Here is a 25859-nt window from a genome sequence, read left to right as displayed (position 1 = left end):
ATGTTTTTTACTCTCGCTTTTTCTTCCCCAATTCCATTCCCTGGAGGTAGCTAATATTTACAATTTGTGTGTGACTTTACAGACTTTTTAAAATACATCTGTAGAAGAACATGTGTATACATACACACACTCGCAAATGGAGCATATTTTAAAAATTGATCTTATTTTATATATAGTGCTGCCCTGTGGCTTTTCTCTTAGAGCATTATGAATATTGTTCAGCACACACCTCTTCTTCCTCTTTTTTTTTTTTTTTTTTTTTGCTTTTTAGGGCCGCTTTTTTTTTTTTAGACCCAGGCTAGGGGTCTATTCAGAGCTATAGCTGCTGGCCTATGTCACAGCCACACCAGATCTGAGCCACGTTTTCGGCCTACACCACAGCTCATGGAAACACCGGATCCTTAACACAGATCCTAGTCAGATTTGTTTCCGCTGCACCACAATGGGAACCTCTTCTTCCTCTTTTTAAACATTTGAAAACAATTTTTTTTTTTGGTCTTTTTGCCATTTCTTGGGCCGCTCCCGCAGCATATGGAGGTTCCCAGCCTAGGGGTCTAATCGGAGCTGCAGCCCCTGGCCTACACCAGAGCCACAGCAACAAGGGATCCAAGCCGTGTCTGCAACCTACACCACAGCTCACAGCAACGCTGGATCCTTAACCCGCTGAGTGAGGCCAGGGATTGAACCTGCAACCTCATGGTTCTTAGATTCGTTAACCACTGCGCCACAACGGGAACTCCCATTTAAAAACAATTTTTGTTTTTATGGTTATGCCCGTGGCATGTGGATGTTCCCAGGCCAGGGTTTGACTCCAAGTTACAGCTGCCACATAGGGTCTGTTTCCCATTATTTAGGGAAAAAAGAGGAGGTTTGTGGGCAAGCAAGTAGGAGAAGTCTGGGCTAAGCAAAAACAGACATCGTTCTTGCAAGACTTCTTAAGAACCTTCCATGCGGCTTATGACTCTTTGAGAGGGAGGAGGATATAAAACCCTTACTTTCCCTAGATTTTTGTTTTACCTCCTATCTGTTTGTCTCTCTTTTTATTTTATTATTATGATTATCATTTTTTATGGCCACACCCAAGGTATATGGAAGTTTTTAGGCCAGGGATTGAATCCAAGCTGTGGCTGTGGCACTGCTGGATCCTTTAACCCACTGTGCCTGGCCGGGAATCAAACCCCAGTCGGCAGTTGGGTTCTTCATCGACTGCGCCACAGTGGGAACGCCTCTTCTTCCTCTTTTCAGTGGCTGCTTACAGGTTCTGATGAGCTTGCTGGGTAGGCGAGGACTTTCGGATCTACCCCAATCATTATCCCAGTCTCCGCATCTCCCTGAAACATAGGGAACCCCAGCTCAACCCCCATCATCCCCTTTGAACTCACCCCTTCTGTTGATCAGGACAGTTTACTCCTTATTCGACACATCCTCCCCAGCCAAGGAACTCCTGTTGGCCTTTTTAGTGTTTGAAGGTACATGTGCATTATTTCCTTCACATTCGTTCTTTGCCTTTCCCCAAGATTCTAGTGCTTCTTGGGGAGGCGAGGAGTGGGGAGTGTGAGCCTCTGGTTGAGAATCATTCAGGATGAGAACCTTGCTGTCTGTGGTTTCAGATTTCACCAGTTACGTTATTACGCCTCAACACACAGGAACTTGAGGTGTTCACCGTGGGCTGGGCAGGGTTGGAAGGGGGTGCTCTGTTTGAAAAAAAACAGATGACCTTGGATGCTAACCTCTGGGGACTGTGTTCATTTTGCTGTCTCTCTTTTTCTTGCAGGACCAGTATGTGTTCCTCAACCAGTGTGTTTTGGATATTATCAGATCCCAGAAGGACTCTAAAGTAGATCTCATCTACCAGAACACAACTGCAATGACAATCTACGAAAACCTTGCACCAGTGACTGCATTTGGAAAGACAAACGGTTACATTGCCTGATTCCAAAGGAAAATCTTTCTGGAGCTAACCGGACCGTCACACCCACAGCAAAGGAAAATGCCCCGATGTTGACATGTTTTTATATGTCTAATATCCTAATTCTTTGTTCTGTTTTGTTAGAACTAATTCGAAAGTGTGACGCTGCACATGTAAAGCATGACAGATGAGAAGCTGGGGCTCTAGGGGCTGTGGATGGGTGGTGAGCCAGTCGACTACATTCCTGATGACCAATGAGATGAGTTCACTTTTTTTTTTTTTCTTTTTTCGTGAAAATTACGGAACACCAGAAAAAGTGAGCTATGATTTTTTTTTTTTCTTTTCCAAGACATTCTTTTTAAAAAAGACTATTTTATATGACTCACATGCTAAAGCCAGGATTGTGTTGGGTTGAATATATTTTAAGTATCAGAGGTCTATTTTTACCTACTGTATCTTGGAATCTAGCTGATGGAAAAGACATAATTGTGGATGCTTATCATGTGGGATGGGGGTGGGGGTACATGGTGCCTCTTCCGCCTGGGTTTTCTATTTGAACATGTGCCTTTTCTGAATTATGCTTCCACAGGCAAAACTCAGTAGATATTTCTATTTTTGTATTGAATCTCATAATTGGAATATGTGGAATATTTAAACAGTAGTTTAGTATCAGAGGTTGAGCCTTCGCGGTCACATTCCTGCTCATATCGGATTAGAGGAAGTCTCCCCCACCCCCACGTCTCCCATTCCCTGTTTACTGCTCTATTCTTTCTTCCCTTTTCCCCCTCCTGTTTTCCCCCAGAGACATGTCTGATGGCCACACTTTCTGCCCATTGGTTAAGCGAGAGTGAAAACTAAACATCACCCTGCGAATTTCGGGGTGGGGGCGGGGCAAAGCAGAGAAACCCTCCAGCGACACAGTTATCTCCTATTGTCCCTGTTTTATCCTTTTTTTTTTCTTTTTTTCTCATTTCTGTATTTGGTAAGAAGGATTATTTAAAGGTGCAATATGTGACTTAGTGATTCACAATGCTCTAGGTTTTTAGTAACGTTTTACTCAGGTTGGCATTTTGTGTGTCTGTGTGTCCGTGTATGTGTGTTTGTGTGTATGTGTTTAAAAGCGTGGCAATCTGTGAACGCTTCCGTGTGAAAACAGTCAGATAACCCCCCTCCTTCCTCCAAGTCTACTGGCTTTAGTCTGTATCTGCAGTGACACATATCCGTACCTACTGTGTGTATATATATATATATACACTAAACTCTTAAGACAGTCGTTCCTTTGAATTGAGGTGTACAAAGTTCGAATTTGTATCAAAGATGTAATTATTATTTTTAAAACCTCTTTTCACTCTACTGCTGCTGTAATTACTTTTTTTAAAAAAATGCAGATTAATTTTTGTTTTTGTTTTTTTTTGTGGCTTCAGGTGTGTATCTACCAAGAATTGCAGAATCTATGTGGATTTATTTTATGGGTACATAATCTGTAAACGTCTCAAGGCATTAACATGAAAGGATTGGTTTCTTTTTAATTTTATATTGTGGCTCAGGTTATATTTTGAAGATGTGTGGAGTTTCTCCTCTAATAGGCAATGAAGTATATACAAGGTCTGATGAAGGAATTACCACGTCCCTGGGGTCCTGTGGCCCCGTTGCCCACGGTGATCAATCCTGCTGCGAACGTAGGACAGGGCGTCCTATGGAAGACGGGAGCGGGGGCTTCTCCGAGTGCCCTGGTCACGGTGGACCAGTTGGAGCCGGTGACCCTGCCATGCTCCTCAGCTCACCAGCACTTTGATTACGGACTAGTCAGTGAGTGGGTATTTTAGGGTTAGGAAGGGTGAATCACCGCGTCCGGAAAGCGCTTGATTTTCGATTCACAGGTCAAGTGCTGTCCGTCTTTTGCCTCCCTTTCCTTTCGAGGTACTTCAAGGAATAAAGAAGTGGTGACGGCGTTGCGTTTTGGGAGAACCTTACTTCCCAAATGGAAATTGCACTTTTGGCTGACTCCTTTTCTCCCTTTGGTCACAAGCAGTTCATTCTGTCGCAAGCCCTTCCAGGGGTGGGCCGGCCAGGCCGGTTGGCTCCGCAGGTCTGCATCACGGATGCCCCGCGGGCCCCGGGGTGTTGGGTGCAGCTGGGTGTGGGCGGATGGCTTCCGGGCCTGCACAAGTGGCCTGCCCCTGGCACGCAAGCCTTGCAGAGCTCTGTGACTTCTTCAGAGGTCCCTGTTCATGCGGCAGTTCTGTGCGCCACACCCCTTCCCACTCCAGTTCCTCAGGAAACCATGGTGATGGGGGCCGGGCGTCAAATCCCACGTGGACGTACGCCCCGCCCACAGCACTGCCGCTGCCAGAGAAGTGCAGGACTTGACTCAAAAAATTCCCTTAAAAGAGTAAAGTTACATCAACATGTTAGAAAAATGCAAAAAAAAAAAAAAAAAAAAAAAATCACCCCAGAACTCGTCCTCCCTTATGCCTAGTGTGGGCCTAGGTAAGGGGCAGCGGCCCTGCCAGCCCTGCTCAGACGTCAGTCCCAATCCTGGGAGGAAGGCTTCTCTCGAGAGGTCTGGATTCCAAATGAGCAGGTCACACGAAGGTCATCGTGCTTCTTTGCATCCTGGACAGGCCTGGGGACGCCCGAGGTTGGGGGGGGGTGTGAGGGTATTTATAGGACAGCAATTGAAAAGGGAAACTTAATGTGTAAATATAAAGGACACACGGGCTGGGGAGGGGGGGTTGGTCCCAGAAAAAGAAGCTGGTTTTGAGCTCCAGCCTGGAACCTTCCCAGGAACAAGGAAGTGAAATTTAGAGTCCAGTGGAATGGTGGGCTTGGTGTCATCACCCCTGCTTAGTATCTTACAATGGGCATAGGGGACAGCCAGCCAGGGTGGGATGGGTTGGTTTGGGGGACTGGGACCATTGATATCTTCTCCCAAGTTCAAGGACGTTTTGCCTGCAAAGTTAAATCTAGCGATGATTGACAGCTGTAGGCAATGACTGGTGGGTCTGTTCCCTGTGGCCATGTGATGACCTCCAGCCAGATTTTGGCATGATTGACTCTGCTGGGTTTGGGTACCATCAAGTCAGAGGCTCCTGGGGGCGTTGGGACCAGCTCTGCAGCTGATTCATGTTTGCTTTTCATCCGGGATGAAAATGCCTGGTTTTCTTTGGAAATGCTTGATTGCACTTGCCGAGCTAAACAAGTCTTGGTGACTGATGCTGATTTGCCGCCAAAGCCCAAGTTCTGAGTTTTCAGACAATGTGTCAGCAGTCAGTATTCAACATACTATAGCTCTTTTCCCTTGGGGGCACCCTATGAAGAGGATGTGTTGATGTGGACTCTAAAACTGTAATTTTCTTGTAACTATTTTGGAATGATGCATATTTCTAATGTTTGTTATACCTGTACAGAGTTATTGCTGTTGGTTGCTTCTTTGTTTGTTTGTTTTTTAAGGGAAAAAAAATGGCCTGAAAAATTTTTTTAAAAGACTTAACAAATACCAAATATAAAAAATGTCAACACGTTATGCCTGTTTGTCTTTCTCTTTTCTTACTTGACATCCACATCATTTCATTTACTGAGCAGTTTACTAACCTGCATCCAGCTGGGGCATCCTTAACACACACCCGAGTCCCCTGGGATTTGCTACATTATTTAGGTTTGCTAGAGCTGCTGTTAACAAAGAACAATAGACTGGGGGAGTTAGACAATATGAAATTTATCATCTCATAGTTCTGGAGGCTAGAATTCCAAGATCAAGGTGTTGCAGGTTGGTTTCCTCTGAGGCCCAGGTCTGTGGCTTGTCAATGACCATCTTCCCCCTGTATCTTTGCACGGTCTTTCTTCTGGGTCCTGATCTCCTCTTCTTAGAAGGATGCCAGTCACAATGGATTACAGCCCACTCCAGTGACCTCATTTTACCTTAATTACCTCTTGAAAGACTATCTCCAAAGACAGTCGCATTCTGAGACACTGGGGGTTAGGACTTTAACACATGCACTTGGGGGGAACATAATTCACAAAGAACATGCATGGAGGGAGGGTGATGAAGTGGAGACCTGGAGAGTTGAGTGTGTTCTCAGGGGGCTGGCATATGTGCCTTAGACAAGCTTCCAGGATTTTTAATTAAAAAAAAATTTTTTTTGGAGTTCCCGTCGTGGCTCAGTGGTTAACAAATCTGATGAGGAACCATGAGGTTGCGTGTTTGATCCCTGGCCTCGCTCAGTGGGTTAAGGATCCGGCGTTGAGGTGAGCTGTGGTGTAGGTTGCAGACACGTCTCGGATCCTGCGTTGCTGTGGCTCTGGTGTAGGCCAGTGGCTACAGCTCCGATTCGACCCCTAGCCTGGGAACCTCCATATGCCACAGGAAGCGGCCCTAGAAAAGGCAAAAAGACCAAAAAAATTTTTTTTTGTAAGGCCGCACCTGCAGCATATGGAGGTTCCCAGGGGGGTCCAATCAGAGCTGCAGCTGCCGACCTACACCGCAGCCACAGCAACTCGGGATCTGAGCCACATCTGTGACTTACGCCACAGCTTGTGGCAGTGCCAGAAGCCTTAACCCACTGAGCGAGGCCACATCCTCACGGATACTAGTCGGCTTCTTAACCGGCTGAGCCACAACAGGGAACTCTGCCTCCAGGATTTTTAGAGGGTTTTGGTTGATGGACTTGGAGAATCTCAGAAGCGCTGGGATACTGTGGTAGTTTGGGTAGTTTTTCGTTCATCTCACTCCCTAATGTATTGACACACACGCTAAGCAGACTGAGATGATTTTAATTTTTTTTATTTTTTGTCTTTTTGCCTTTTCTAGGGCCGCTCCCACGGCATATGGAGGTTCCCAGGCTAGGGGTCCAATTAGAGCTGCAGCTGCCAGCTTACGCCACAGCCACACCAACGCGGGATCCGAGCCGCATCTGCAACCTACACCACAGCTCACGGCAATGCTGGAAACTTAACCCACTGAACAAGGCCAGGGATTGAACCTGCAACCTCATGGTTTCTAGTCGGATTCATTAACCACTTGTGCCACACGTGAACTCCCAGACTGAGATGATTTTTAAGAACTCTCTTGTCCCTCTCATCTGAGACAAAGCAGTCAGCCCATTTGTACTGAGTGCCTACTATGTGCCAGCCACGATGCCTCAGCAGTTGAGGGTTTGCCCACGAACAAAACGGGATGGAGTTCCCTGGTGGCTCATTGGATGAAACATCCCATGTTGTCACTGCTGTGGCTTGAGTCACAGCTGTGGAGCTGGTTCAGTCCCTGGCCTTGGAACTTCTGCATGCATCAGGCACTGCCAAAACAAACTCAAAAAGCAAAAAACCCTCGGAAATCTCTGTCCTTCTGGAGCTTACGTGCTGGTAAGAGGAGACAAACAACGTATGTATATAAAGTTTTTAGTTTGTTAGGTGGTGAAAATATGGAGAAAAAGAGCATTCATACCCAGAGGCATCTTCACATGACAGGCAGCGCAGCTCCCTGGAGTCAAGGAGGAAGTGGGGCAGGGTGCTCTCCACTCAACCCCTGCTTTATTTCCTGTTTGGACCTCGCAGTGCCCACTCCTCGGGCCCATCAGGGAGGCAGAGGGGGACGCAGCACAAGTCCTGCCCAGAAAAGTGGGCAGTCCAGAGGGAGGGGCCAGGGCATGTGTGATACCAACGCCAAACGAACTCTGCAAAATGAAAAAGCCCACTAAACAAAGTTCCCCGGAGGCAGTTTAAAGGAATAAGTGACAAAGATCCCAGGAGCATAAGAGTGGGTGGCTTGTACTGAAGCTTAATCGCGAGTTTAGTGAGAGGATATAAGGGGGGAGGCAGGGGGCGAACTGCCCACTCAGAGGATGGTGAGAGCATTGGGATGTGAGCGTGCAGGGAGCGGGGAGGGGACGTGAGGTGGCCACCGAGGACCCTGGCCGGGATAGTAAGCCTGGTTGACTGTTGTGGTCTCTCCTTCAAGATGCTGTACCTTCACCACAGCCACAGCAACAAAGGATCCAAGCCGTGTCTGCAAACTACACCATGTGTAGGCAGGCAGCTGTATCTCAGGTCAACCCCTAGCCTGGGAACTTCCTATGCAGCTGGTGCGGCCCTAATAAAAAAAGCACAGATCTGGAGCACATGACAGTGTTAATTACTCTCTGGACATGATGCGTTCCCTCATTGAAGATAGAAAATATTTAACTTAATGAATTTTATTGTATTTATAGTTGTACAGAGGATAGAAAATGTTTATTTTTTCTTTTTGCCTTTTTCAGGGGCCACTCCCGAAGCATGTGGAGGTTCCCAGGCTAGGGGTCTAATTGGAGCTGTAGCCACCAGCCTACACCAGAGCCACAGCAACGCGGGATCCGAGCTGTGTCTGCGACCTACACCAGCTCACAGCAACGCCGGATCCTTAACCCACTGAGCAAGGTCAGGGATCGAACACGCAACCTCATGGTTCCTAGTTGGCTTCATTAACGCTGGATCCTTAACCCACCGAGCCATGACGGGAACTCCAGAAAATGTTTTATTTTAAAAATGATGCAGCCTAGAAAGATTCAGAAAAAGGATAGCTATATCTACATTTATCTCTCTACTTACCTGTGTATCATCTATCCATATAACTGATTCACTTTGCTTACACCTGAAACTAACACAACACTGTAAATCCACTATATTCCAATAAAGTTGGAATATAAAGTTCCAATAAAGGTGCTTCTGGATGTAGGGTGGTGTGCAGGACCGTTTGGGTCCAAGAATTGGGGGGCCTCGTTACGGTACGGCAGCTGCCCAGCAGCCCTGCACCGCAGCGTATCAGCTCTGGCGACAGCCCTGTGGCTGTAGTGGACCAGCTCCAGCAGCTCTGTGGCTGCAGTGGATCCACTCTTTTACTGGGCGAGAAACCAAGCGAGCACTCGGGGAGTTGGAGAACTCAGGTTTATTACCCCAGCGGGCTCCGAGAAGATCCTCTCCGGAGCCTGAGCCCCAAAGAGGGGTTTCACAAGGCTTTTATGCTCTCTCTAGTTCTTCCGGGCCCATGCTTGGCTGGTAGGACTTGAGCGAGGTCAGGCAACATCGTAGATGCGGAAACAAGTTTACAGAAGCAGATGTGTGGGGGAGGGGTGGTGGGGACACTGGGCTGGACTTGGCTTAGTCATCAAGGCTGGGGGCTCTCCTTTCTACCTTTTTATTGGGACGTTTTCTCCTACAGCCTGAGCTCTGGTTCTCCCCTCCCCTTGTGATTTTCTCTGGAAATCACAGAACGTTAGTACTTATAAGCAGTAGGAGGTGCAGAGCTGAAGTTTGCCCAGCGTCTGGCCTGCAGCACCTGTGGCTTGTGGAATGCATGGCCCGCGGGCCTGAGTGAAGCCCGGGCACAGGTGGATGTCTTCTTGCTAAAGCCGAGGAAGTTTAGAGGCAGTTCCCTAAGAGGGCATCTTCTCACAAGTGTTTTGAATCCATCTAAGTGTCTTGAATGGTCATATGACCATTACACTTTCAACTGGAGGGTTTCCAGGGCCTGCTGTCCCTGGAGGGTGAATTCAGGAAGCAGAAGGTAGGAGTTCCCATTGTAGCTCAGTGGTAACGAACCTGGCTAGTCTCCATGAGGATGTGGGCTCGATCCCTGGCCTTGCTCAGTGGGTTAAGGACCCGGTGTTGCTGTGAGCTGTGGTATAGGTCGCAGACACAGCTCAGATTCCGAGTTGCCCTGGCTGTGGCCGGCAGCTGCTGCTCTGATTTGACCCCTAGCTCAGGAACTTCATGTGCTGCAGATGTAGTCCTAAAAAAAAAAAAAAAAAAAAAAGGAAGAGGGCAAGTAAATTTTCTGCACATGGGAGTATCGTTATCATTGGTTATCATTTTGATGCTGGTGCTTACTGAGACACTTAGCATATTGCCTGGGACACATTCAATCAACATCCAGTAAACGTAGCTATTTATCAACTTAAATTTGTGTTGATCATGTGCTATGGGCTGGCAGAAGGCCCTTGACATGTGCTTTTGTGAAAAAAAAACAGGCATGATCTCTGCCCTTGTGGAATCGAAAGGCCTGCGGGAGAGACTGGAAGAAGGAGCCAGACCTGTCTCTGATGTTACACTGCAGCTGGAGTGACAGGCTGGCCCTAGAGGGAGTGGGCAGGGAGGTGGCATGTGCCTAGCCCCTGAGGCAGGAAAGAATTCTGCACTTCTGAAGAGCAGGGAGAAGACTTGGTCTTTGGGGCATGGCTGGTGAGGAAGCTGAGGGCCCAACATGAAGCTGGAGATGCCATTGAGACAGAATATGAACTCAGGTAGTCAGTGTAGGAACACGGGTTCTGATACCCACTTTCGATATGGATATTGATTAACATTTGTGGCTTAAGGGCTCCAGGGAGAAACACCTCCACAGGCCTTGTGTTATTATAGGAAATGTGCATTCCCCACAGGCTTTGTTTACTGCAGGAAATGCAAATCTCTAGCCCACTCCTCAACTGATAAAAAGGAATGAGAGGCATGGTGACTTAATCTAAGGAAAGAAAAGGACAAAGAAACCATAAAACTTACAGGGGACATTTCCACCCCTAAGAGCCTATTGGACAAGGACTGATATAGGGAATTGAGCAAGGCCAATGGGAAAAAAACCCACATCTTTCTGCACCCCACGTTGGTACCCCCTATCTTTAAGAAATAAAAACCCCTATAGGACAATAAAGAAGGGGGCTCTTCTGCCCACTCCCAGCGGGCCTGGGAGCTACTTGCTTTTCTTTAATAAAGACTTGGCTTGCTTGCTTCCTGTGTGTTCGTGGAATTCATTCTTCAATTGCTGTGAACAAGAATCTGGATTCCGGTATCATTTTTCCGGGATCACCATCAGGGGTCAGTGGCCGGTCAAGTGGGCCTTCGTGAGCTGTGTGCAGGAGATGGGAAGTTAGTCTAGCAGCGGTGGGAGGGGCAGACTGGAAGCTGGGAAGCCTGTTAGGGGCTCTGGTTTGGGAAACAGATGATAGCTTTTGTTTTTTTAGCGTATAGTTGATGACAGTGTTGTGCCAATTCCTGCTGTACAGTATAGTGAGCCAATCATGCATATATACACATTCTTTTTCTCATATGACCGTCTACCATGTTCTACCCCAAGAAATCAGATATAGTTCCCTGGGTGGATGATGATAGCTTTTGAAGGAAGGAGTGGTGAATTTAGAGAGATGGGTGCATTTCTTTTCTTTTGGGGTGGGGGGGAGTCTTCCATGCTGCTAGTGTAAGTTCCCAGGCCAGGGATGGAACCATAGCAGTGACAGTGCTGGAAACTTAACTGCTAGGCCACCAGGAAACTCCAAGAAATAGGGATGGAGTAGACGCAGGTAGTTGTAGAAGTCCCGTTACAGGGAAACTTGGCCGACATTGGGAGATCTCTGTGAGTAAGTAAATTGGTCAAAAAAGCCATCAGAACCAGGCAGGTTTGTTGCATTAGTGGAGCCTTGAGAATTACCTCAGGTCATTGAGTGGGGGATGGGATGAGGCCTGCATTCCTATTCAGACCAAGGGCAAGAGTTCGAGGACCACGCTTCCTCGGATTTGAATACACCTTACCAGATACTAAGGAGGAGCTACTACTCCCAGAAAGGACAAGGTGGGCTTTTCCAACCCCCACTCCCCTTGGATGAAAAAAACTGTGTAGCCCACAGGATCCTCAGAGTAGAGCTTCCGTGCCTGCCCGGTTGCATCTCTCACAAGTGTCCTATCCTAATAAATCTATTTCTTGCCTATCGCTTTGTCTCTCGCTGAATTCCTTCTGTGCAGAGACATGGAGAAGCTGAACCTCAGTAGTCCAGACACAGGGTGAGTCTAATTTAAAACCTTGGGTTCAAGTCCCAATCTGTGTTCTGGCTCGGTTCAGACTGTTAATACTGTCAGTGTCACAAGGGTGGGTCTGAGATATGTGAAGATCATGGGCTGGAAACTTCTCTCTTCTCTTGGGCCCATAGATGTCAGTGGAAGTGACAGTACTCATTTCAAACCTAGTCCAATATGAAATTTCACTTGATTTTTTTCTCCCTCCTGTCCGTCAACTATTGCCATGACAAGAACATCCCTGGGCACTTGCCCTGTGAACCTGGGCCCCAGATTGAATGCATGTGGAACAGAGCTGCCCAGCCAAGCACCCCCCAAACTCCACCTTGGAGCAGAGCTACTTGGCCCAGTCCTGCCTAGGACAGCTGTGCCCTAGCTGACCTGTGGATCCAGGAGACTTATTTATTCCGTAAGAATCTATGACTTTGGGGGCCTTTGTTATGTAGCATTTTTGTGGCAATAGCTAAGAAAGATGCAACCCCCTAGATAAGTGATTGGCAGAACTGGGATTTGAATCAACTCCAAAGTTTGGTACAGAGTTGTCTCTTTCAACAGTAGATGATTTCATTTAAAATGCAGTCAGTTTTTTTACACAGGCCATTAGGAGAAGAACTTGGAGGTGAGAGCAAACAATAAGGATTTGCCTATACCTTTATCCTGGGGGCCTTTGCTAAAGGTTTGGTTAGAGTTAGCTCAGCTGGGCTTCTTGCTGGGCTGGGGGAGCAAATCCACACTCTTTATGCTTTGATTCAGGCCAAAGTTGTCCCAGAATTCTTCTGCATAAACTCTTGTTTTGGGGGAGGCAGGAGGGTGCCAGAAACCTTCACAGTCTATCAGTGACCTGTTGTTCTATCACTGTACTGTTGAAAAACCAGGCTAACCTGCAAAACACCCCAGCTTTCAAGTGTTTCCTGCTCCTAGCACTTAAACTTGATAAAGACTGCCCAGGTGCAGCCAAGAAACAGAGGCATCATGAGAAGTCAAAATCAAGCCATCAGGAGTTCCCGTCGTGGCGCAGTGGTTAACGAATCCGACTAGGAACCATGAGGTTGCGGGTTCGGTCCCTGCCCTTGCTCAGTGGGTTAACGATCCGGCGTTGCCGTGAGCTGTGGTGTAGGTTGCAGACGCGGCTCGATCCCGCGTTGCTGTGGCTCTGGCGTAGGCCGGTGGCCACAGCTCCGATTCAACCCCTAGCCTGGGAACCTCCATATGCCGCGGGAGCGGCCTAAGAAATAGCAACAACAAGACAAAAAAAAAAAAAAAAGAAAAAAAAAAATCAAGCGATCATCTGGGCTCATAACCTGTAAAACTGAAGTGAGGAAAAAAATGTATAGAACTATAAGGGAAAAATTCCATTACAAAATTAGATAAGCACATAGGAAGGGAAGAAAAAACAACTCCAGAATTATGTAATGGTAGCTTTTATTTTTATTTTCTTCTGCCTAAATTTTTAAAAATTTCCCAGTGAGTATAGAGGACTTATTAAGACTAAAATTTAGGAGTTCCTGTCGTGGCGCAGTGGTTAACGAATCCGACTAGGAACCATGAGGTTGCGGGTTCGGGCCCTGCCCTTGCTCAGTGGGTTAACGATCCGGCATCCAGCATTGCCGTGACCTGTGGTGTAGGTTGCAGACGCAGCTTGGATCCCGCGTTGCTGTGGCTCTGGCGTGGGCCAGTGGCTACAGTTCCGATTCGACCCCTAGCCTGGGAACCTCCATATGCCGCGGGAGCGGCCCAAGAAATGGCAAAAAGACAATAAATAAATAAATAAAAAGAATAATACTTAAAAAAAAAAAAAACCCTAAAATTTAGCATTTTTTCCTTGGCTCAAAAAGATAAGCTGCAGCATATTTCAAGAGGTATTTGTCCAGGTTTACAAAGTTCTTCAAAATGAGTGTGAACCCATACTTTTTGGACAGCCTCCTGTTGCTAGCAGTTTGTTAAAGGTGAAAGTGAAATTTCTGGAGGTTAGATTTTGAGCTGTTAGACTGGAGGAAAGAGGGGACCCACCTTCTTGCTCCTGGCTAAGTGTGAGTCTGCCCGGTTGGAGGGCCTGGCTGGTATCTGGGGAGCAGATGAGCAGGCAGTGAGAAAATAGGATTACCCCTGTTCTTCAAAGTGAAACCGAGCAAGGCCCCACTGGCCCCTGGGCGCACAAGCCTTTCTTGTGTCCCCCATTTCTTGTTTTTAGGGAATAAACTTCAGCTTCCATGACCTTCTCTGAGTTCCAAAGGGCAGGTTCAAACAGTTGCTAATCAGGGAAGGGGGCGGGGGAAGATGCAGAAACAGGGAGGAGCCATCAGGAAACAATAGCACAACTTTGGGGCAGGGTCCTGGTTCCTCCTCAAGGAATATAGATCACAATCTTTGAGTTCTTCTGCAGAACAACCCCCTAAAAAAATGTTAGATATTTATGAAGCGTTCTTTATTCCGGAAAGTCCCCCAGACCACTGAACACCAGCTCTGAAAACAATGCCAGCTCGTCTCTAACCTCATCCTTATCTGTGGCCCTATTTTTCATTCCCCAAACTATAAAACTACCTCCGATCTCTCTTAAGGGGGACACAGTCCTTGAGGCTTTCGTCTGCTGTGACCCTCCTTTGCCTGGCAAAACAATAAAGCTATTTTTTTCTCCTTCACCCAAAACTCTGTCTCCACGTTTCTACTTGGCATGGGTGAGCAGAGGCTGAGTTCTGGCAACAGAAGTTATTACAGCCCTTCCATCCTTTCTGGGATTCCACAGCTCCCTTCACGGATGAATGTGGAAGATCCCTGGGCCCTCTGAATTAATACATGCGATCCTAGGCTTTATCTTCTAAACGATAGTTATATCCTAAGTCACTTTCCTGCAGGCAGGGGAGGTCTTCGGACTCGAGTTCACTGCCGTCAGTTGTTGGCAACGATTTTGGAAGCTGCCACCAGGTGGCGCCAGAGGACTGTGCTGAGAAAGCAATCTTTAATTCGGCTGCGAGACGGTGGAGAATAGCTTGAAAGAGGAAGGAGATGCTTAAAAATCAACAGAGGGGCTGAGGAAGTGCCCTTGCCAGCAGCCAGTAGCTTTTTTCCTTATACTTTATATGTTCACGGTATAAAAAAAATTGGGAAATTTAGATGTGAAAAAGAAGGAAAAAATAAATAAATAAATGCCATATGGTCTCCAACAACATGGCTCCTAAGGCTGCTTGTTACCCACACTCCCCTCCAGGGCTGGTCTGTGTGACCAATAGGATATGGCAGAAGTGATGATCTGTTACTTCTGGGGTTAGGATGTAAAAGACGCTGCCGGAGTGCCCGCCGTGGCTCAGGGGTTAACCATGAGGTTGTGGGTTCAATCCCCGGCCCTGCTCAGTGGGTTAAGGATCTGGCTTTGCTGTGAGCTGTGGTGTAGGTCACAGACGCGGCTTGGATCCCGTGTTGCTGTGGCTGTGGTGTAGGCCGGCGGCTACAGCTCTGACTGGACCCCTAGCCTGGGAACCTCCATATGCCGCGGGAGCGGCCCAAGAAATGGCAAAAAAGAGCCCCCCCTCCCGCCAAAAAAAAAAAAAAAGACGCTGCAGCTTTTCTGTCTCTCGCTCCATCTCTCATGGGCAAACCTATGAGAGGCACTCATGGTGTGGAGCTGAGCCTCTTTGCCAACAGCCAAGAGATCTTGGAAGCAGCATCTCCAACCCCATCAAGCCTTCAGATTGATGGCGGCACTGAGCCAACAGCTGGTCTGCAAGCTCTCGCGAGAACTTGAGCCGGGACACGCCCAGCGAAGCCACGCCCCGTTTCCTGAATCTCAGAAACTCTTCTAGGCTTTTGGAGCCAGATGGAGCTGGTTTGTGACCTAGCTGACCACCTACTACTGGTGATAACTGTGGACGAGCCACTCCATGTCTTTGAACCTCTTCATCTGGAAAGTGTGAGTAGAAGCATGTGCTCAAAGCTTCAAATGAACTAATGTGCCCCCAGTTCAAGATGCTGCTGCTTTACATAGGAAGAGGCAGATCGTTTCCTTGGAGAAAATGTTTTTGTCCTGAGAAGTTATCTTTGAGTGCCCTGCTTAAGTATGCAGATGTAGTGAGGACAGGAACTTACTATTGTTATGTCTGTCCTGAGGCAGAGCAAAAACTGCTTCTCTCCTTGGTTTGCAGAATTTTCATACAAATTTCTTAAGGGGCTTTCTGGGAAGGAGAAGGCTGACCTTCCCCCCACCGCCCAAACTTTAGGTCTCTGAGATTTGCAATTAAGAAAACCTGGTTTGGTGGTTTGACCAAGATCCATCAGTATAAAAAAAAAATTTAGAGACCCCCCCCCTAGAAGGAGCCCACCATGAGGGAAAGGGGAACCTATGTTGGTGAGGTAGGTTCAGCACTGCAGTTTGGGTATGAGCCTTTATTTTGTGCAGCATGTGCCTAGGCTGGAAGCTTCTTTGGGCCACTGTGTTTTGGGGAGCAGAAGCTGCATATGTGACAGTGAACAAAGATAACTGTGACCTTGGACTCAAGGGTGGAATTATACTGTGGCTTGGCAGGAGTCAAGCCTTGCAGTACCCACCACACATCCATCTGATTACACAGGACCAATTACATGGCTACGACCAAAGACAACGCCTGGACATATTTTATATTCTTCTCTCCCCTAATTGGCCTTTAGAAGCAGGAGTCCTTGGGCCTGAGTGCTCTTAGGTAGTTTGGTATGAGGTGGGGGCCAGCCTTCTGTGAGAGAGCAAGGACTTCTGCTCTTAAGGTAGAGGTGGCCTTGAGCCATTAGTTGGGTAAATAAAAGATGGGGTTTAATTTGAATTTTCCAGATGGTGAAAAAGATTACATGAGTTAGTTGGGTAAACTAACTGGTGTTTTAATAACTCCCAGATCTGAACGGTTTAATCCCTGTGTCACAGGTTTTGGGTGTTTCATTGTTGTTGTTCTCTTTTGACAGCTGCACCTGCGGCATATAGAAGTTCGAAGGCTAGGGGGTCGAATCGGAGCCAAAGCTGCCAGGCTGCACCACAACCATAGCAATACTGGATCCTTAACCTGCTAGGCCACCAGGGAACTCTCAGCTGCTTCTCAATGTATGATTTTGTAGACCTGACAGGGAAACTGGGAGATGCTGTGTCCCAGTTTTGGTCCACACGATGGTTACAGGAGTCGGGAACTGTGAGCTCATAAGTGACTTGCACATTTAGCAGGGATGTGTTCTTGTAGCCTCCAATCATGCCTTTAATTACTTACCTGAAGCTCCTGGGGATCTCAAGCAGGTAAAAGTTCTTAGCTCTGAAGAACCACCCCCTCATGGGATAACACTAATTTGCTCCTTTGCAAACTTTTCCTAACTCTTTGCCTCAGCTCCTGAGGGCATAATTAGCTGCCAGAGGTTGTCATCACGCCAGAAAGCCTTGGTGTGGCCTCCAGAAAGTGGAGGACTGGTTGATCCTCGAACTCACAAAATAGAAAACTAATTGGTTCTTTTTCTTCTTTCAATGATCATTGTAGCAGCGAGAACTTTTTCTAAAAGACAAAGAGGTCAACATCTGAGTTGAGCATTAGTGGAAACAGCTGAGAATACATGTAATTGGTGTTGTTTTTTTTTTTTTTTTACATCCATGGTGATAATTATATTACACATACTGTTTTTAAACTTGAAAAAAATTTACTGGTATCTTTTGGAACGCTTTTATTTTTTTTATTTTTCATTTTATTTTTTGTCTTTTTGCCATTTCTTGGGCTGCTCTGGCAGCATATGGAGGATCCCAGGCTAGGGGTCAAATCAGAGCTGTAGCTACCGGCCTGCGCCAGAGCCACAGCAACGCGGGATCCGAGCCGTGTCTGCAACCTACACCACAGCTCATGGCAACGCCGGATCGTTAACCAACTAAGCAAGGCCAGGGACTGAACCCGCAACCTCATGGTTCCTAGTCAGATTCGTTAACCACTGCGCCACAACGGGAACTCCTAAACTTTTTATCAGTAAATAGTTTATCTCCATTTCATTAAAGTCTGTTTCTGAAGGTTTATCTTGTTGAACATATTCCTCTGTTCATTTCCCTTGATTCTGTGTTAATTTCTATGCATCAGATAAAATAGCCACCTCTTCCTGTCTTGATGGAGTAGTCTTTGTAGGACATGAAATTTATTTTCAGCCTGGCCTGAACTTTCGGTTGTCTCCAATGTTTTTGATAGTCCAGGCTGCTTTCTTCATTTTTCGTGGCTCTCAGTAGCTGAGGGTTTGCCAAGAGCTGTCAGTGTCAGCACCTAGAAGCAGACTGATTAAAAGCTGGGCTCTCAGGCAACAACTTTTAAATTGTACAAATAAGCCTCTTTCAGGGAACGACTGGGAGATGGGAGTTTTTTGCTTGCTCCCTCTGCAGAGTTCAGCAGAGGTAGCCACAGCAAATACTCACGTGCTTGAAGAGCGACTGTTTTGTTTGCTAAGGTGTTCTGGGTTTCATGGGCACAAGCCCAGTTGGCTTTTGGAGCTAGGTGTTTTGGGGTACATTCCTTAGGTGGAAGTCCTAAAAGTTGGGATACAATATTGGGTCCAAAAGAGAGAGAAAGAAGCTAGGAGTTGGGAGTTCTTCCTGATGGCATGTTTCTGTGCTAGGGAAATGGTTTGTGGAGAGAGAGTGTCTCAGCCTTCTGTACTCATTTCAGTGTGGGTTTTTTCTTGTTCACGCAATGTGTAGGAATCACTCAGCTAGTTTTTGGATTTCTTTCAGAAGGAATTGTCCATGCGTAGTTGTAGATTTGGTGTGTCCATGGGGTAAGGTGAGTTTAGGAACTTCCTATGTCACTGTCTTGAACTGGAACCCATAGCACCATTCTTTTAACTGTTTCATAGTATTTGATTTTATATATGTTCCAAAACGTATGTGTGGGTTTGTGTGGACTAATCTCAAGGTTAAGCTAATTATAGTCCCTATTTTATCATTGATCCATGTAAGGTCCCTCTTGTTTTAAAATTTATTTTATCTTTTTTTTGTGTGTGTGTCTTTTTGCTATTTCTTGGGCCGCTCCACCAGCATATGGAGGTTCCCATGCCAGGGGTCGAATCGGAGCTGTAGCCACCGGCCTATGCCAGAGCCACAGCAACGCAAGATCCGAGCCGCATCTGCAACCTACACCACAGCTCATGGCAACGCCGGATCGTTAACCCACTGAGCAAGGGCAGGGACCGAACCCGCAACATCATGGTTCCTACTCGGATTCGTTAACCACTGCGCCACAACTGGAACTCCTAAAATTTATTTTATCTTTATTCTTTACTCCCAATCTGTATTAGTTTTAGTTGGGTCCCATAGTGAAGTACCATAGATTGAGAGAGATGCAAATATGTATATATATAGTAATTATATATAGTAATATATATGAATGTAATCACATCTATCTATTGAGCTATCATCTATCTATATCAGGGATTGACTTCATAGGTTATGAAGTCTGAGAAGTTCAAAGATCTGCCGTCCACAAGCCAGAGACCCCAGAGAGCCAATAGTGTAGTTCCAATCTGAATCCAAAGGCCTGAGCATCACGACTGCTACTGGTATGAGTCCAAGTCCAAGAGCAGGTGAAGACCTGTGTCTCAGCTCGTGTCAGGTGGAGAGAGGGAATTCTGCCTTCCTTTGCCTTCTCTGTCCTATTCAGGCCCTCGAGGGACTGGATGGTGCCCGTCCTCATTGAAGAGGGAAATCTGCTTTACTCTTTCTACTGAGTCAAATGCTAATCTTTTCCAGATGCATCTTCTCCGCCACACCCAGAAATAACGCTTAACCACATATCGGGCATCCTGTGGCTCAGCCAAGTTGCCACATAGAATTAAGCATCATAGACATCTACTAAGACTCAGCTTTACCTGCATCCAGGCGGTAGAAGAGGAAAGAGCATGGAGTGGGTTCATGGGAGGCTCAAAGTGGTCCACGTCACTTCTCACATTCTAGGGGAGAGGACTTATTTACATCCACTCCCGACCACAGTAGTGGCCAGCAACATGGTCTAGCTGTGTGCCTAGAGAAGGAGAGCACCCCCATTTCAGTGGATGGCGAGTGGTCTTTGCCCTAGTTACTAATTTACGTTCCCACCAACAATATCCGTGGGTACTACTCTCCCACTCGACCAATAGTGGATATTATCACACTTTTACATTATTACCAATCCGATGGATGGTGAAAAATCATGCATTGGAAAGCAATTTATATTTTCTTGATTACTTGTACGTTGAAACATTTTTCCTATTTTGTTGGCTACTGACATTTTTCCTCTATGGATTGTCTTTTCAGAAACTTTCTTGTTAAAATATTTCTTATTTGATTTATAGGAGATATTAATTAGTATGTAGTGATTTCTCATTCTCCTTTGCTGATTTGGGTTCCTCTTATCTATACAGCTCTGAATATCAGCTGCCTCCTCCTTATGGCTCTTGGTTTAGGCTGTTGGTCCTGCAGCACTTGTTCAGGGCTATCTCATCATCGTAACCCCCAAAGACCCCTGACCTTCAGCTACCTTTTTCTCCTCTGTGGAACTAGCCGGAACTCCTGGATATTTTCCTATCACATGGGAGCTCTATACAATTTAGTTACTATTTTGCTGTACTTTATGCCTATCCATGCACCAATGATTTCCTAATTTCATTATTTAAAATTCCAGGATGTTTTAATATTTGCTTGTAACATTTTGCCATTAAAAACAAGGTTTGTGAAAGCAGGACTTGCAGAATAGAAGCGTAAGGAACTCATAAAACTTATCTCCAAGAAACAACAATAAAACTGGACAAAATTATCAAAAATAATGGTTCAAAAACTCTAGATATTGATCAGATACATACCACAAATTGTGAAGTATTTATTCAAGAAAATTTGCCCAACCTTGGAAAGAAGACTGGGAGCCTATGGCCGTTTTATTCTGAGGCTGCTCCCACCCACTCACCCTCCAGTTAGATGGTGTAGAAGTTCCAGACGGCAGAGCGTTGTGTTGTACAAACAGGCTGCTCCACTTCTGGAGAGAGTTGACTTTCTTTCTTTGGAGCTGAGTGAGAAAGTTTCATGCCTATGCTTGTCGTTGAAAACAACAGCAATGCCAGTGGCAAATGATCAGAGGTCTTTCCTGAGGTCTTAAGACTTGTTAGGCAAACAGCAGTTTGGAAGACAAGTATAAAATGTGACAGGAAGGTCTAGGGGATGAGGTCTCGTCTCTGTTTTCTTCTTGTTTATTGCAGAGCAGAGGGAACCGCTGAGGCAATTCCTGAAGGTCCCCTCAGTGGACAGAAACCATGATGAGCCAGCGTGGAAAGGGCATCTAGAGTACAAACAGGGGACATGCACGAGTCCACCCTGAGCCTTTCAGAATTGTCCTAATTGTCGTGCCTAATTGTCCTAATTGTCCTTCCCTTGTCCTAATTTGGTATACAGTTGATGTTCTCTCCATAGGGGACCTGGTCATTGTTCATCGAGCCATCTCATCTGAGTCCTAAAATGTTTAACTACTACTATGCTCTTGATATACGGTAGTAGAAAAAAAAAGGGGGGAGAAAGAATCAGCATATGACAAGTGCTTCAGCTTCTGCTTCTGTAGCCAGTGAATAGTCCAAAACTGCCCTGTAGTCTGTACTCCCCTTAGACAAAAGCATGAGGGTCCCCTACTCCAGGCAGTGTCCCAGAAGGTTCAGTGCTTTGGGGAGCACCTTCTTGACATTAAAAAAGCAAAAAAAAAACCAAAAACCTGCATTCAGTGCTAGAGGGAAACCAAAGTTTATTTCCTTAATCCTCAGGAGGGAAAAATGGAAAAAAATGATCCACCCAGAACTGTTCACATCTCTTGGGTTTCAATGATGAGAGGCTATGAAGGTGCTAGGCAGTTAGATATAAACAAAATGTATGTTTAGTACACTGGTAGTTCATAATTTAAAATATACATTTTTAATCTATCCATGCCACTGTTAAACAAGTTAGGCAAGTCTGCTCAGAAAGTAGAACTCACTTCTCTTCAAGTCATGCAAAAAGATTTTCAGTTATTTTAATATTTGCATGTATTTTTTCCCCTTGGAATGGAGGATCTCGGTCAAAGGTTGTATTGCCTAGGCAGCATCTCTGGGATTGAGTTCGTGTGTAAAAACTTACTGGGAAGTGCTCCCACGATCAACATCTGTCAAAGAGTGAAGGAAGCAGATTTGGGCAGAGGGAGAAGATGAGCTGTGGTACAATAACAAAAAAGATCTTGGATGGTCCCACAGGGAACTTTAGAGCTGGAATGGCCTTGAAGAGTTGTTTCAAGCTGTTTCACACCGTCTCATTTTACCATCACATTGACCATTCTTGAATGCAGCCTGCTGGGGGCTGAGGATGTGATGTTGGTGCTCCCCTGGAGGAAAGGTATTATCTGGAGAAGAATGAGCAGCCTTCCTCCTGGCAGCTGAGGGAATGAGCACGTCCATCCGGAAGGGAAATCTGGGTGGCTCACCACAATGTCCACTAAAAACCCTTTCCTTGAACCCAGGTAGCCCCCCATAATGAAGATGGTTTTTTTTTTCTTTTTCTTCTTTTAATACTGAGTCCAATATAGCTTCTACTGTAATGTCAACATACACAATTCCCATCTATGAACTGTCTAACGACAATTATGGGAGAGAAACACCTCCACCTTAAGTTGAATTCCTGAAATGAGAATTGTCTAGATGTGTGAAGTTGCCAAGTTAAGGGTAGCAACAACATCCAGGAATGCAGCTTGACCACTGATGAAATGCTTTCACCTCATTTCCTGTATAACCCTGGGGAGTCATGGGTAAGGTAGTAGCTTCATCTCTCTTTTCAAGTGAGGATACAGGAAAGGCAAATGTTAGTGAAATGAACTTGAGACTTTTTTGTTGGTATCACTCCTTTGTTAGCATATATATATATAGATACGTGACATACCGCTAGAAGCTATTGCTAGAGGCAACAGTTCTGTGTCATAAAACCGACTGTGTTTGGTGTCAGGTTTTTCTATAAAAGTGTTTGGTCCACTCATGGCTCCTCGTAGGGAATATCTACTTGATATTAGAGTGCCTTTAGCATGTCTCTAAAGTCAACTACTGGTGATTGGTAGGGCAGACCCTCCAAACCAGATCTTTAGACATCAAATCCAAGACTCTTCCTATGATACTTAGGTATTTGTGTGATAGGATTGAGGACTGATGACTGACAAATTCCCAACAACATTTTTGGAAGCTGGTACAACTGTACCAATTCCATCGAACTTCCCATCAGGGTCTCTCCGATTTCTGCCCAGCAACCTCTTGATCCACAGTCTCCTCATGGCATTTTTCACTTCCACGTTTCTCAGGCTGTAGATCAGAGGGTTCAGCATGGGTGTGATGATGGTGTAAAATAAAGCTACCATCTTGTCCTCCGGGAAAGTGGTAGAAGGCCTCAGGTAGATGAAGATGCAGGGGACAAAATACAGGATGACGACAGTGATGTGGGAAGCACACGTGGACAGGGCCTTGCGTCTCCCCTTTGATGAGCGGGTCTTGAAGGAAAGCAAGATGACTGTGTAAGAACCCACAAGGATGACAAAGGAGATGAGTGAAATCATGCCACTGTTGGCCACCACAATGAGCCCCACCACATATGTGTCTGTGCAAGCCAGCTTCAGTAAGGGGTGGACGTCACAGAAGTAGTGGTCGATCAGGCTGGGGCCACAGAACGGCAGGTGGACAGTGAGCATGGTCTGGATAAAGGTATGCACAAACCCTCCTAGCCAACAGGACACCACCAGTATGGAGCAGAATTTCCAGTCCATGATGGTCAAGTAGTGTAGGGGCTTGCAGATGGCCACGTACCTGTCATAGGCCATCACTGTGAGGATAAAGATCTCTGTGCCACCAAGCAGATGGACAAAAAAGAGTTGGGCCATACAACCAACCAGAGAGATTCTTTTGACGTTGACTTGAAAGTCAGTGATCATCTTGGGGGCTGTAACAGAGGAATAACAGATGTCAACAAATGACAGGAAGCTAAGGAAGAAGTACATTGGAGAGTTGAGATTTGGGCTCCTTTGAATAGTCATTATAATTAAAAAATTTCCAGTCATGAGGATCATATAAAAGAGGATGAACAAAAAGAAGCATATTTGCTGCGCTTCCTGATTTTGGGTAAGACCCATGAGGATAAATTCAGTAACATTATTTTCCATGGAATTTGGCAGTAAATAAGAGGTGAACACTGTGATTTTTTTACCTGTGGGAGGAAAAATACAAAGGAAAATTAGCTGTGGGCACACGATACTATAACATTGTTATTATTTTAAAACAATTATTGACAAAATTTCTCCCTTACGGTATTTGTTTTGGTATAGTGTTTCTTAAAACTACCAGATATTGACGGGTGGAGTGCAGGGAGAAAGAAGAGAGCAAAGACAAATTAGTGGAGTTCAAATATATTTAGGAGTGGATCCTGGGTTTTCCACTTAATAGTCAGTTGTCTGAATCCTCACTGCTTCAGTATTGAAATTAGGAGTTCCCGTCGTGGCGCAGTGGTTAACGAATCCAACTAGGAACCATGAGGTTGCGGGTTCGATCCCTGCCCTTGCTCAGTGGGTTAACGATCCGGCGTTGCCGTGAGCTGTGGTGTAGGTTGCAGACACGGCTCGGATCCCTCATTGCTGTGGCTCTGGTGTAGGCCGGTGGCTACAGCTCCGATTAGACCCCTAGCCTGGGAACCTCCATATACCGCGGGAGCGGCCCAAGAAATAGCAACAATAACAACAACAACAACAACAAAAAAGACAAAAGACAAAAAAAAAAAAAAAAAAAAAGAATTGAAATTAAATCTACCTGTTAAATCAGGATGCTGAGTGACAACCTTCACTCTCTTTTCTCCAGGATGCTTTTTACCTACGTTGTAGTTGATGTATGGGGGCTATAAAAATATACACACATACACACATTTGTGATCAAAAGTATATGTCCTCAAGTATACAGCTCTGTGTCAGATGTGGGATGTAACTGGCCTTTTATGTGGCTCTTTGTCCTTTACATTCCTGACAGCCTGATTGGCTTTATCATATTTTATTCTGGAAATTTGCTTTTTGTCACTCCTTGTTATGTTTGAAAGCTGGGGGAAATGCACAGAGGCTTCACAAAAAGGAGCTACCATTTACAAGATGCTCAAGATTTCAGATTCTAGTTGATATTCATTGTTATAGGGAATGGGGAGATGGTTCTCAGCTAGGTTTAGCGGTGCCTCTGTCCATGGCCAATTGTGAGATCTGGAGCAGGTTACTTACCTGTGCAGAGACGTAGTGTCTTTGGTCAGTGGGTTAACCCTACAGGATACTAGGGTCTCCTCCAGCTGTAATCTTTTGTTTGTTGGTTTTTTTCTTACTCATTTGCCTCTGATATCTTTTTCTTCTTCTTTTTAAAATTATAGCATAATTTATTTACCATCTGTCATCTTATGTCATGAAATTTGAGATGATCTTTTCAGTGCAAAGAATCACTGTCATTGAATAGGGTTTATTTCACTCATTATTTTTGTGTTCCTTTGAACCAGAAGATGTGTGAAAGTGGGGACAAAGTGCATCTATTTTTGTGTTGCCTCAGTGCACATACTGCTTCAATTAGTAGGGCGAGTCACTTAAACCCTTGAAATTCAGCTTCTTTATCCTTTAAAAGAAATGCTACTGACCATTTCAGGAGAATTATTTCAAATACCAATCCTAGCCCAGCATATAGGAAGTGCTAGCTGAATTATGCTTTTTGATTTTCCAACTACAAGGCCAGTACATACATTTTATTATGAAAAATTATGAATGCATTCAGTGGGGATAAGTGCTCCTGTATTTATTACACAGAATAAAAAGCAATTCATATTTTACAATATATTCATCCACCATTTTTCATTCCTTTTGTTCCAATGTATTTTAATGCAAATTTTAAGTCATCATGTCACTTCAACTTCTATTGCTTCAGTATCCATGTCTCTAAAAAGAAGGAATTTTTGGAGTTCCCATCATGGCTCAGTGGTTAATGAACCCGACTAGTATCCAGGAGGATGTGGGTTTGATCCCTGGCCTTGCTCATTACTTTAAGGATCTGGTGTTGCTGTGAGCTGTGGTGTAGGTCACAGACACGACTCAGATCCCGCGTTGCTATGGCTGTGGTAAAGGCTGGCAGCTACAGCTCC

At 45.6% G+C, this 25859-nt stretch overlaps 2 protein-coding genes across 2 annotated transcripts in view; one reads left to right on the top strand and one right to left on the bottom strand.

The window, feature by feature from the left end:
• PTPRJ (protein tyrosine phosphatase, receptor type J) overlaps positions 1 to 5372 on the top strand; it is a 176335-nt gene extending 170963 nt beyond the window's left edge. The window contains exon 25 of the mRNA XM_021083062.1: positions 1775 to 5372. Coding sequence (XP_020938721.1) covers positions 1775 to 1933 — 159 coding nt within the window. The 3' untranslated portion in view covers positions 1934 to 5372. The remainder of the gene's footprint in view (positions 1 to 1774) is intronic.
• On the bottom strand, positions 4006 to 23868 carry LOC100524237 (olfactory receptor 4S2-like). Its single transcript, XM_013994323.1, has 4 exons — positions 22917 to 23868; positions 14562 to 14705; positions 13730 to 13783; positions 4006 to 4292 (listed from the first exon to the last, which is right to left on the bottom strand). The coding sequence occupies exons 1-4, from the start codon at positions 23866 to 23868 to the stop codon at positions 4006 to 4008; spliced, it is 1437 nt and encodes a 478-aa protein (XP_013849777.1).

This window comes from Sus scrofa, chromosome 2, assembly GCF_000003025.6.
Source record: "Sus scrofa isolate TJ Tabasco breed Duroc chromosome 2, Sscrofa11.1, whole genome shotgun sequence".
In the NCBI taxonomy this organism is placed as follows: Eukaryota; Metazoa; Chordata; class Mammalia; order Artiodactyla; family Suidae; genus Sus; species Sus scrofa.
Note: the sequence above shows the minus strand (reverse complement) of the source record. Positions and strands in the feature narration are given on the sequence as shown.

Bases quoted from the DNA above. Each gene is read 5' to 3' on its own strand.
- LOC100524237 (XM_013994323.1), bottom strand. From the start codon at position 23,868: ATGGAAAATAATGTTACTGAATTTATCCTCATGGGTCTTACCCAAAAT. The intron at 14,706-22,916 runs GTACAGTTGTAC...TCCTCTTTCAAG, and splicing joins TGGGAAGTTCGATGGAATTG to CTATTCTCCACCGTCTCGCA. The intron at 4,293-13,729 runs GTGGGTCCCCTC...TACTCTTTTAAG, and splicing joins ACTTAGCCAGGAGCAAGAAG to GGAATTTTTTGAGTCAAGTC.